Source organism: Parasteatoda tepidariorum, chromosome 9 (assembly GCF_043381705.1).
Source record: "Parasteatoda tepidariorum isolate YZ-2023 chromosome 9, CAS_Ptep_4.0, whole genome shotgun sequence".
Lineage (NCBI taxonomy): Eukaryota > Metazoa > Arthropoda > Arachnida > Araneae > Theridiidae > Parasteatoda > Parasteatoda tepidariorum.
In genome coordinates, this window is record NC_092212.1 from 22311985 (window position 1) to 22325618 (window position 13634).

General features: G+C 31.5%; 1 protein-coding gene across 2 annotated transcripts in view; it reads left to right on the forward strand.

Moving 5' to 3' along the window:
* The window catches only part of LOC107450122 (pancreatic triacylglycerol lipase-like), a 94623-nt gene extending 81454 nt beyond the window's left edge, over positions 1 to 13169 (forward strand). For both annotated transcript variants that reach the window (XM_071184975.1, XM_071184974.1), the window contains exons 6-9: positions 309 to 545; positions 4244 to 4358; positions 7192 to 7368; positions 9292 to 13169. In XM_071184975.1, the coding sequence (XP_071041076.1) occupies positions 309 to 545; positions 4244 to 4358; positions 7192 to 7368; positions 9292 to 9514 (752 nt within the window). In that variant the 3' untranslated portion in view covers positions 9515 to 13169. The remainder of the gene's footprint in view (positions 1 to 308; positions 546 to 4243; positions 4359 to 7191; positions 7369 to 9291) is intronic.
* Positions 13170 to 13634: the final 465 nt, after the last annotated feature.

Below are 13634 nucleotides of genomic sequence, written 5' to 3' on the forward strand. Positions count from 1 at the left end.
TTGGAGTATGAGATAATTACAATAACTAATAGTCTGCATTGAAGTAATAAAATACCGATTTTTCCTTACGTTGAATTATTTTTTATCTCTCATTGCACCCTCTATGGGCCGAAACGAATGTTGCCCCCTAAAATTATTCCTCATAAGGCATACATCCCACTAGTTTATTTCAAAATCGGCGAGTCACACTTCCCTAGTCTCCCTTGCAAGCTAAAAATTTAATTTGTTAGAAAAAACTAATTCACTTATTTTTAATTATACTTATTATTATTTTTTAACTTTATTTAATAAAATTGTACCTTTTATAGATGGAAAATGGCAAAGTTTGTGCAATCATCGTAGGGCTTTTCGTTTCTTCATTGATTCTATTGTACCCAGCTGCAAATTCCCTGCTTTTCCATGTGACAGCTACGAAAACTTCCTTGCTGGAAAATGTTTTAAATGTGGAACACAAGGATGTGTAAACATGGGCTATTACGCAGATAGGTATCAACACGCACGAGGAAAATACTATTTAGTCACCAGAGACACTGAACCATTTTGCGGTGAGTTTTTATCTTTGATTTTTATTTAAACTAAATTTTGATTTCATTTAAATTTAGGCATGGTATTCCTTCTGTGAATAAATTTTAGTTCGACCATTTATTCTACTATTTTGTTTCAATTTAAATATTGATTATGTATATAGCTATACCAATTTACACTGACAAAAAACTTTTTAATTCAAACCAGCCTTTTAACAAAAACGACTATGTGGAATGGGTTTCCAACCACTATCTATCCACACGCGCTATCCCTTAATTGCACGGTGCGGGAGTTTTTACCTACTGCGTTTCCGACCTAGGCTGGTTCTGTAGCCTTAGACGACCTGGTATCTCCAGACTACCGCGGTTCTACCTTATCGACATCGCGCTTAACGTGACGCCAGATCAACATAGCCGGCGAATAGAGGACACAACTTCCAATTTCAAGCCGTCCAACAGCCTAGTCCTCTATGTAGCTGGATTACAAGATGACGGCACCGGTCTCGGTATACAACAAGAACGTCTCGGAAACTTTAAACACTTTGCATATGAATTTTAATGTCTAGTTGAAGTGTTTTCGTACGTATATTCTAGTTTAAGATTAAAGTATACATTTTAGAATTATTTTAAACATATGACCTAAACTGTGAAACATAGATGTTTTTAACATCGCGATATCGAAATTATAAAATCAACTCTCCAGATATATCTTGAATGCCGTGTCTTGTGATATGCATCGAAAATACGATAATGTCACAAGCATTAACGATAATTTTCAAACAAGATATTACCCTAAATATCAATTTCATTTAAGCATAGGAAATATTAATCATTGTACAAATTAAGCTAATTAGTGAGTTGAAATTAATTTTATATAGAATTCAACGCATGAATCGAAATTTCATGAATGTAACTTAAATTAAAATTTCGATATTAGTGCTGATAATTATTATTATTTTGAATTATATTGAATCTTTTTAATTGAAGTTAAAATCCTGTATTTAAGAAAATAATTACATGATTAAAATCGTCCTTTAAATGTTTGTTATGCTCAAAATTATTGTAAAAACATGCAACGTATCTAAAAAAAATTTTCCATTTGTAAACTACGACGGAAGTTATCAGAAGTAAAACTTCGATATTTATAATCATGACTCTAAAGATAATTCTGACTTTACTCATTACTGTACAAAAAATAATAATGAATAAATAAATAAAAATTAGTATTGATTAAATATTTTTTTCTTGAAAAATAGGTAAGAAAATCGTTTTATTATATTCCACTTCCTCAAATTCTCCATATAAGTTTTTAATATTGATTCAGTTTTAAAAAATTACCCTTTATTACTATCAGCAGTACTCTTGTCTTTTCTGGCTTAAGCAAATGATTTTGGACGAATGAAATATCAACAGTTCTCCCATCCAACAATGATAGAATTGTAACGTTACGTCTTCACCCGATTTGATCGGCCTCGTGCAACACTTCGTAAAAGAGAGCAGGTCCCAGCACTTATCAATTTAGTAGTCCGACATAACCAACATAAACTGTACAGTGGAGGAAGAATGAGAAAGAAGTCAGTACGTCCAGGCTACTAAGCTTTGCAGTGGGGGGAAATATGAAAGATGTCATTAAATTCGGACTACTAAACGATCGAATTTCTTGTTTATGGTAATCCGTGCTGATGCCTTCTCTCTTTCAGGAGATCGTATAATGAAAGAAAGATCGTATCTTGCCTCGTGTCGTATAATGAAAAAGCATACTTTGACGACTTGGTAGCGTTGGATTAATTTAGTTTCACCATAAACAAATCGCGCTTAACACTTTCGCTGCCGAACTCGCTCCACCACGTGACAGCATCGGTCCAGCTCGACCAAACAGACACTTAGTTTTTTTTTTAAAGCCATAAGCTATCCAAGTACTGCCATCTGTTATGTAGTTTCTGTTACATTCTGCTATGTAGTCGTTAGTAGTACTGGAGTAGTTTCAAGGGAGTTATCTTATACTTATATTTTATTTTATTTTGTAACCGTCATTGAACGGCCGTCCCAATTTCGGGTTTACAACTACCAATGTTCAACTCCGTAGCCTTGTAATGTTGGACCCAATCCAGAAGACTAGGGAACGCCTGGATCAAATATTGAGAAAAATTTGCCTCCGTGGAGGACTTTTTAATGGAACTAACTCGCATTTGTGCTACATGGAGAGAAAACCACCCATGGTTAGTCTGAAGGCAAGAGGACTCTAACCCATGATCCGTCTACCACTGAAGATATATTACGTCTGCACAGTGGGCGATGTAAGCCGAATGTGGAATTCGTAAGAACCAGCCATCACTGGGATTCGAGCCTGGTTCACCTCATTGGAAGGCAAAAGCTCTATCCCCCCGAGCTATCACGGCTCGTCATAAACGATTTTAGCGTGAGAAAAAATTGACCGTAAAGGTCCGATACTTTAGCAGTAATATTTTTAGTACAGAGGGAAACATTTCTTTTGTTTCCCTCCTCTTATGCTTATAAAATAATTATTAGATGCTTATTTTTACTGCCTGGCACCAACACTTCAGTTCTTCCTGTAAGCTTCACCGCACTGCTTTATAAAAGATATAGGTAGGTGTCCCAAATTCATTAAAGAACCTCGTTGCTTAGTACTTATTAGTAGCTTCCCCTAAATAAAATGTTCCATTGTTTGTAGGCAATGAGGTTCTTTAAAGAATTTAGGACACCTATCTATATTTATTCTAAAACAATGCGGAGAAGTTTTCGAAAAGAACAGAAAAAAATGCATGTGCACTGATAATGTTTTAATAATAACACATATCTAGCAATATTTTAATAATATCAGATATCATTGAAATAATTCCAGTTTTCATAAGCGGACAGCATTAATTGGAGAGGATCTCCTGGACAACTTTAGTTTTTGAAGCTTCTGAAACGTTAGTTCTTTCGACCGGGAGCTGTGGCGTGGTCTTGTAATCCAGCTGCTTGGAGGTCTAGGCAGTTGAACGGCTTGAGGTTGGGAGTTCTGTCCTCCGCTCGCCTATGTTGATCAGGCGTCCGCATTAAGCACGATGTCGATATGGTGGAACCGGAGGAGTCCGGAGTTACCAGGTCGTCTAAGGCGGAGTGAACCGGCCCAGGTCGGAAACGGAGCAGGCAAAAGCTCCCGCACCGTGCAGTAATAGGATAGCGTTTGTGAATAGAGAATGGTTGGCAGCTCATCCAATATAGTCGGACTCAGCCTTTTTTTTTTATTCTGAATAGTGTCAAATAAGAAATATATTTTTCATTAGTTTCCCAAAAATATTATATAAATATCAGATATCCCAACCAACATAGCCGGACACAGTCTTTTTTTTTTTTAAATGTATATATTTTATCAGTTTCTTGATTGATTATTTATTGTATTTCAAAAACACTGGTTTACTAAAATTTTATGTCAGTGTAAGGTGGTGCAATCATATAAAATTAATTTTAAAATTGAAACAAAATGGTTGAACTGAATTAAAGATTTAACCACTGTACTCACAGAAAAAATATCATGCTTACATTTTAATGAATAAGCAAAATATTTATTTTCAAGAAATTGAATTGAAAATTTTTTTTCATTCAATTTTTCAACTATAAGAAATATTTTGAATAGTATCAAATAAGGAATATATTTTTCATTTCTTTCCCGAAAATAAAACATCATTTTTTTAATATTTATTTATTAATTTTAGCAAATCAGTACAGAATATCTATATCAAGTACTAGAGGACAAGGAACAACATGGGGTAAATTGGAATTGTCATTTTTGGGAGATGATAATAGTAATGAAACTTTTGTCCTTACCAGGTAAATTTAGTTGTTTTTTGTACATTTGAAAATGATGCTTCTTACATGAAGATAAAATAATGAAATTGTTATTTTTTTTAAAAACTGAAATTGATGACGTAATAATGTAGTAACAACTATATAGATAGACTTCGTATTCAAGTTGACTATAAATCAGGGGGAAAACAAATATTAATAATTACACTGTTATAAATTTTAAGGAAAGTTGAACCATGATAAGGTGCTTATTTCCTGCACAACCAATATGGTGCTTAAATCAACCAATTTAGCGTATTTCCTATACTTGATTGCACCATGCTATGGTTCAACTTAAGTGGAAACTTGAAAGTGGAAAGTGTAGTTAGAAGCGATAGATGGCGCCACTAAAATTCTTGTCTATATTCTTTTTCACAATATGATAAACTACTCTATTGAATTTTATACTTATTAATTGTGAATTGATAAGTAAGATATTGAAACTAAATGTTATTGATAAAACTGAAAGATAAATAGTAAGAAATCTTCAATTGATCAAAAACAAATAACTAATTAATTTTGCACTTGCTAACATGTACAAGTTATTTTGAATTTATTGCGTATTTATTTGTTGATAAAGAGGAAAGAATTTTTACAATAATTTAGTAATTTCCTTTACATTTTATGAAATCTGACATAAATTTTTCTAATATATTCTTTTGCTTTTACTAAAAAAAATGAAGAATGTTTTTGTTCTCTTTCAAGTAATTTTTCATTTATTTATTTATTTGATACATATGCTTACCTTAACCTTTAAAAATTATTATAAATTTTATCGGTGGAAATCTTTTTTATTAAAATATTAGTGGCGCCATCTATTGCTGTGTAAAGTAGTACGCGCAGTTAAGTTTGATCACATTTTAGGGCGTTACTAAATATTTTATCTTGCCTATTCCTGTCTAACTTAATAAACAAATATTAAACGAACCCCTTACAAAAATGTTTATTTTAAAAAACAAACTCTTCCTAAATTTTTCATTTTTAAAAATGAAACCTCCACAAAATTCTTTTTTTTAGAAATTGGAACCGATGACGGCTTTAATTCATAATTTTAAATTCTCTCAAAAATTCTCCTTGAAAGACGTGGTATTAACTTTTTTTTTATCACTAATGCATGCTTTTATTTTCACATATTCACAAAAATAGGATCTTGGCAGAAAAAAAGACAGTTATGTGGTAATAATAGATTCATAAATAAAATTATGAATATATTTTTTACAAAAAAAAAGAAAAAAAAACTTTTATTTAATAGCCTGGGTCAACAAGTAATATATAAATCTCGTTTTTAAAATTACGTTCATTAAGAAAAACAAATAAAATAAATTTTTTCCCCCCATGATTGCCAAATCATTATTTCTTTCGATATAAACTGTTCTTTTTTATGCTAGATTTCACACGAGCTTCTTTTCGCTTTTTAAGAAGAGAGTATATCTGTTTATTTTAAATAAATAATCCCAAGAAACTGAAACTGTAATGTATACCTGACTCAAAGCTTCGTTTGCCTTAAAAATCCAGCTGCATAATTTTTGAAGCAAATGAAATTTTTAAACAAATGATGCATATCTGTTTTTAGTTCTTTTTCTGCTGTAGTGCCGTTATCTTGAAAAAATCTAACAACTTTTTGTATACTTTTTTTTAAAATTTCTCTCTGGATAAATAATCGTTCTCCATAATACTCTAATTTTTTTCTTATTTCTTTAAAATGCTTTTTAATTTATAGTTTTCATCAAATAAATTCTAAATCTGACTTAAATGGTGATTTACAAGATTATGTACCAGATTTGGAGTATGGAATTCTTTAATGGTGAATTGTATTTAATGGCAGATTATTTTTTTAAAATTATTTATTTTTTCCCATCAGTTCTTTATCTTCTAAAATCCAATTTATATCATTTTTAAACAGAATGAAGTTTTTAATCAAGTGATACATATCTGTTTTTAATTCTTTTTCTGTTGCAATGCCGTTATCTTGGAAAAATGCTTTTTGTATAATATTTTTAAAATGTCTCTCTGGATTAACAATTGTTCTGTATAATACTTTGATTTTTTTCTTACTTTTTTAAAATTACTTGCTAATTTACTGTTTTCATCAAATAAATTCCAAATTTGCCTTATATACTAATTTACAAAATTATGTACAAGATTTTAAAATATAAAATGTTTTCGTGGTAAATTGCACTTAATGGCAGATTTTTTCTATTTTTTTAAAAATTATATATTTTCTCCATCTCCTGATTAAAGTTGCAGTGCTGCCATCTGTATTGCAATAAATGTTTATTTTTCCATCGTAACAATGCTGATTTTATATCACAAAAAGAATGTGTATGCTTTTTCTTCTTCTTTTTTTTCTGTTGTAGTGTCTTAGAAAAAATATAACAACTTTTTCATTTAAAGTTTTCCTATTTTTCTTTGGAATAAAAATTGTTCTCTTTAATTCTTTTCGTTTTTTCTCGTTTAATTCTTTGTAAACCTTTTGACACAAGATGGGGCAGGTGTCTAATGGGGACTAATTATAGTTAGCAAATCTCCCTCGAAGTGAGATTGAGTCCAAAAATGTGAAGATCCGATCATTATATCAAAAGTTATTTAGAGTGGTTCCGTTTTCTTTTGGTGCACTGTACTTGATTTAATTTTAAAAGAAACATCTAGATACGCTCGAATAATTATTTAATTACTTTAATTTCGGGAACAACGGCCTGAATAGAATCGGTCTTTTTTCTGTTATTTTCAGGTGCTCTTTTTCCCGCCTATCACCTTTCGATTTCATCACCCATAGCCCTTCAAATAGTTTTTAATACAATGTACCATAATTTTCCAGTGAGAGTCAAGAAATCAGTGACAAACAAGACATACAAGGTCTAATTGTTGCAGATCCAAGTGTTCGAAATGTCACTGCTCTGATCATCAAGTACACGAAATACAGAGGATGGATATATACTGGATTGGATCGTTGGGATATAGACAAAATTCTCATACATAACAGCAACGGAAATACGTAAGAATTTTTATTTTATGGCGCTTCAAAAAAAATATTAATAATTAATAGTGTTAATTATTCACCGAAAAGCCATTACATTATGACCACCCTGTTAATAACATGTAGGACCACCTTTAGCCCTTAAAACTGCTAGCACCCGCCGTGGCATTGATTCCACAAGGTGCTGATAGGTAGTCTGAGGTATCTGGTACCAAGCGCTCACCAGCTGGTCCAGAAATTCCCTCACATTGCGAGGAGGTAGCGTGGCACCACGAATTTGGTTTTCCAAGTAGGACCACAAATGCACTATTGGATTAAGGTCATGTGAATTTGGGGGCCAAGACATGACTTGAAAGTCACTGGAATGTTCCTCGAACCAATCCATGACGATTCGACCCTTATGACGATTATCCTGTTGGTAAACACCATCCCCCACAGGAAAAACTGTTGCCATGAATGGCTGAAACTTTTCTGCAACTATGTTCAAGTAGCTTACAGACGTCAGGGATTGTTCTATGAGGATTATGGGTCCTAATGTGCCCCATGAAAACATTGTTCCTGGGCGAGAAACCATGAAAACAGTGGGTGAGCCCATTGTTATAGATGGAGGGTGGTCATAATGTAATGGCTCTTCGGTGTATTTCTCTACGCACGCTCGGTTCACGAAGTACTGGAGAATCGTGAGTTTATTGCAGACAGCAAGGTTTTAAAGCAACAAGCATGCAGTGCTATTGCTAACTGCCTCCTTGTGAGAGTAGCTCCAAGAAAATGCATATTCAAGAAATGAATTTTAATCATATCAGTGGGTGATAATTTCAATGCAATTATTAGCATAAATAAACTGCCGGAAATAAGATTCACTGAAGTTCCAGTTAGACAGCTATTGGCGGTTTATTTTTGCTTTTGTTTCGAGGTGATATTTTCGATTCGAATACGTTATTTTGCTTTTATCGAAACAAATGAGTAAATGAATGAATTAACTTAAATTTTGGACATCATTCAAAAGATATTACACATTTATATAAGTAAATAATTTGCAAATAATTTGAAAAATAAATAATTAATTATTATAAAATAAATAATTTGTACTGATCCGTGGTATTGAGAAAAACTCCCGTAGGTTGCCTTACCCTGAAATGTGATTAAAAAAAATGGTGGTAAGATTATTTCATTTCTAGCTGGTTTTCGGGAAGTGTAAAATACGTGTGATAACCATGACTGATTAATCGGTATTAAATATATACGGAATTGTTTCCTATCTCGAAAAATAATTGTTTTTTTCTCGTAACAAGCTAAAAATGAAATGTTTTGCTACCAATTTTAAAGTACTGATACTGATAAGTATTCAGTACTCTCCGTATCAATTTAGTATTACGTATTTTGTTAATGATATATTTCATTAATTTAAAATTGGTCTAAATTTATACAGATACTTTCAGTGTGAGTTCAGTATCCATTATTCTCTTATATATACTAAATTAAGCACAGTGGCGTGACAGTCCATAAAGGGCCAAAGCCCTACTGTGCCCATCTTGAACTTAGGCTCTGGGGTGCAGGAGTAGAGTTTCCGGTTGGGTGATCAGCCGAACGTGGAGCCCCCATTGTCTAGTCTCCAAGCATGCTTGGTACTAATTTAATAATTACTTGGTACTAATACTCACGAATGAGTGGTGCCACCATTCATTCTTGGGGCTCTTATCTAAGACGAACTTTCACCTTTGCGGTGCTCTCTTGTCTAACAAAAGGCGCGCCTTCTTGACTTAATTCGGAAAAAGGCCAATATCTGGCAAACTTGGCTTGTCTAAGAGTTATTAGAAACAATAATCTTTTACTTCAATAGTTCAGTTTATGGTATTCTCAGCATTAGTTCAGTATGCAATATTTTCTTTGGATACATCCCTTAGGTATAAAATAAGTCTAAATTTATGCGTGTATTTTCAGTATGAGTTTTTGTGGTCATGCAATTCCAATCCTGAACAATGAACCAAAATTTCTTCCTCTTTTGCGTGGTGATTGCCAAGCAGAACCAACCAGCCAAAGATTGGCGCGACTCATATGGCAAGTTGTTGGCGAACCGGTGGCAGGTAGAGACCCTCGTCCACCAAAACTTCTATGGAAAATCATGGTAGACGACAACGCCAAATATCATTGGCCTAATTCGTGACAGTGGAACATTTGGTAAAGAAAAAAATCCAGAAATTACAGCTAATATTTTACAAACCTAAGACCTGAGTATGCGTGATCATGGACATTTGTGATTTACCTTATTAATAATACCAGCTTTGTTATTTAATTCTCATTATTCTTTTATTTAGATGTATCTAAAGCTTGTCATTTTTTTTTTGTATTTTTCATTCTGCTAACACATATGTTTTTTTTTCATTTGAAATAAGAGAATTTCAGTACAAATGTTCATAACAAGTGGTATTCATAGCATTTCATATCAAGTTTTGTTGTATAATCTGGAGGAAAAAATGGCACACTTTTTACAAGCTTATAGCTTTGATCATTCTAAAAATCTTATTGCCTTCACCTACGCGCGTCTTTTATTGTTGTTCTGGTGGGTTAAACATAAATGTTAAAAATTTGGGTGCAGGTGATAAGTTTTGAAACTGAAATGTACGTCAGAATGACGTGTAAAAAAAGTGTAATGACTTCTTTTATCTAACGTTATTTTCACTAGTTATTCAATGGCGGAATTGTTGGTGTGGCGCTAGAATCGGTCCAAAACTAGCTTTAGTTTTGCTGTTGCTTTAAACTGGAGAACTTTTTATGCTTTAAAATTGTTACAACTTGCTTTGTTATTTATAAAAATGTAAGATCATCGGATATTGGGGATAATTTTCAAAACTTAAATGTTCATCAGAATGACTCCAAATCTATAAAAGAATTGTAACGACTTTATTTATCTGACAACATTCTAATGAACTCTTCAATGGTTAAATTGTTGGTTTGGTGCTAGAATTGTTCCAAAAGTTCACTGAAAGAAGTTATTATAATTGGGTATCTTCAAGTGACGTCAGGATTTTGTGTCGAAACTGATAGGCTGATGCACCAGGGCTTAAATGATTCAGCAGCCAATCAGTTTTAACACCCACGATTGACGTCACTTGCAAGCGCCAAATTAAAATTGATTTTGTGTGGTGATAAACCAAATCTGATAGTTGTAACGTAAATACGCCATCTTGTTTTTACACAACCAATTGGCTGGAGCTGCATATACCCAATTGTATGAAAACAACTATGACTTAAAAGACCTGCGTGAATCGTCGTGACTTACTCTCAGAAGTATCTTTAATAACTGCAATTAAAAAATAAATAAGTTAATGAATAAAAAAGTAAAGAAATAAGTTAGGCAAAATAAATAATAAAAAATATTAAATAATCTAGAACTATTAAATTTTATCAATAAAATCTCAATGTCAAAATGTGGAAATATTTTTCTTTTTCAGTAAATGACTGCTGTATTCAGCAGTTAATGTGTTACATTTCATAGATATTCATTCGTTATTATAGAGATTTTGCTTAGCGTTACGTTTCCCCGTAATTCAAATGCTAACGCTATTTGAGCTTCACTGCGCATGAGTGAAAATTTTCCGACAAATCACAGTGTTTCTAAGGGGTATAAATAAAGTTAGCATTTATATTAACGTAAGACAAACGCTATGCAAAATCTCTTGATTATTATGTTAGGAGCTGGCTTCTTTCTCTAGTCTTTATTCATATACATGACATTTTATAAATGTAAATTGGACTTCGGAAGATTTCTATTTAAAAACATAAATTATGTTTCATGAAATGTTATGCCTTTGTTTTAAATTAATGTATGGTTTCTAAGAGAGCTTGAATAAGTTTTTAAGAAATAGTGTTCTTCATGTGTTATGATACAGCTTTTTTTTTATAACAAAAGTTTCTTTGTTTTATTCATGTTCATACACGTTTACTGATTATTTTGTTAAATTATTTAATGCAAATGTTTGATTTTTTTTGAGGATAAGTCAGCAACAGTCACTGCAATGTACATTATTTCAAATTTTAATAATGGGATACTTAAAATCATGAATTAATTGCACAACTGTAATTCCTATATCATACTTGACTCTGTTTACATCACACTGACATGTGCATCATATTATTTGTTTTATTTATGAATTGTATATATTTTAATTATCTGTATTAATTAGATCTCTGCCTTGTGCAATTGTAGAATCATTTATTAATGCTTATGAAAAAAAAATGTATGATGAATTACATTTATTTATCGTTAATAATCAATGAAGAGCAGATTGGATAAACTGTAAGTCACATTTTTGGAAAAAAAAAATTGAGATTTATCGGGAAAAGCTGTTACTTTAGACACATTTAATAACGCTTTTTAACACATTTTTTGTTGTATTTATACAAATACTTGATCTCAAATAAATCGGGTGAGGGATTTTAAATCAGAAATTAGTTTTGCTCCTAAAGATGTAGATTTGTTTTACAGATTTTTTTTGTTTGTTGAAATGCACAAGTTTAAAAACGTTATATCTAACGTTGCGTTCACTTAGAAAAAAAATCTTGCAAAATTAGAGATTTTTTTTAAAAAAAAAAGTATAATGGCTTTTAAAATTCTGAAGTTATTTGTCCGTTTTAAAGCCGCGATAATTCTTTGCGGCGAGTTTGTACACTGAAAAAAAAAAGTATGGTCAAATCTTCCAGAATTTGAAGGAATATACCGTGTTTCTGGTTTTATAGGATCACCGAGAAATTCGGTACATATTTCTTACAGTAACGCTTTGGTAATGATTCTGATAAAATAAACAATAAAATATGGTTTTATAATATGTAATGAAATTCTACGGAACCCTAAATAATCAACCTTATTTTGTAGGAACCCCGACTTTAAGTATTAAGTAAGGTGATTGTGAATGTTATAACCTACAAAAAAACCCATTTTAAAATTATTTAGGTAAAGGAACGAACGTTTTATCATTAAAAATACTAAATTACAATTCAATCTTCAGCTGAACCCTAGGGTTCCGCTGAACACCATTGAATTTTTTGTTCAATATATTGTTAATGGAACTGTTATATTTTCTTTTAGTATATGCCATTTCCATTTCATTGGCATATTACTTGAAATAATTTCATTAAGGCAACCGTAAGATTAAATAAATTATGAATTATACGTTACATCGAAGTATAATCGGAGATTTCAAAATTCATCGATGTTTATAAAAACCATTATCTCGCGGAACTACTTTTATTCTTAAACGGAACCCTAGGATTCCGCGGAACACCATTTGGGCCTTAGAGCATGGCATAAAAACCATTCTTTGGTTAAATTTACTTTTCAGTTTTGAATTTTTTACTGAATGTGTGGTAATACAGAATGGAATAGCGAATAAAGAATCGAATATCCGGTAAACCTTTACCATACGAGCTGAAAAATTACCCAAAAATGGTTTGAATATTGCTTACTTAGGTTTTATTAACCAAAATTATGTTTTTTTTAAAATTGTTTTTCTTTTATCATAAATGTTAATACTATACAGTGCGTTAATTTTACTCATTCTACTAAAATGTCACTAAAACAGTTCATCCACTTAGTTCTTCAAGTGAGTGATTGTGAAATATTTATGCATAAATATATTGTGTATTTTATGTAAAACAACAATTTATTTTTGTAAAAAAAATTGAAATGAATTGTGATAAATCAATTAAAAATTATGCTATTTTAAATGTTAGTTTTTTTTCTTCATATTATTATTAAAAGAATTTCACGCTGTTTGTGTTTTAATTCGAGGCATTAGAATAAATATTATTCATTTCTAAAATTTTGAGCATATTTTTTTATTTATTTACTTAATTTTTCCAATACATTACGTTACATTTGTTTACGTTAGAGCTACAATTGTTTACATTAATATTTACACAAACTTGTTTACATTAGGAACGCAGGAATATCAATAGTTAGATGAAACTTTCAAAATTAAACGGAAAATTTCTAACTATTTATAAAGATTGTGTCGAAGTTTTCCATTATTATCGGTACGTTTTCATTGGTAGGATAATCACGTGGTAGGATCCAGTTTTCCCTCATTCATTTTCAAAATTGTTTTGGTTGTAATCAGCATGAAATTAATAAAAGTCATAAAGATATTGTTTTTCTATAAATATTTTTTTATCCCCAATTTAAAGGTATTTTCCTGTACTGCTATTCGCGATCGCAACGCTCGAGTACGCCGTCTAGCGGGAGCCTGTAAATATCGGACATTAACTTAATACAATCACATTTTCTG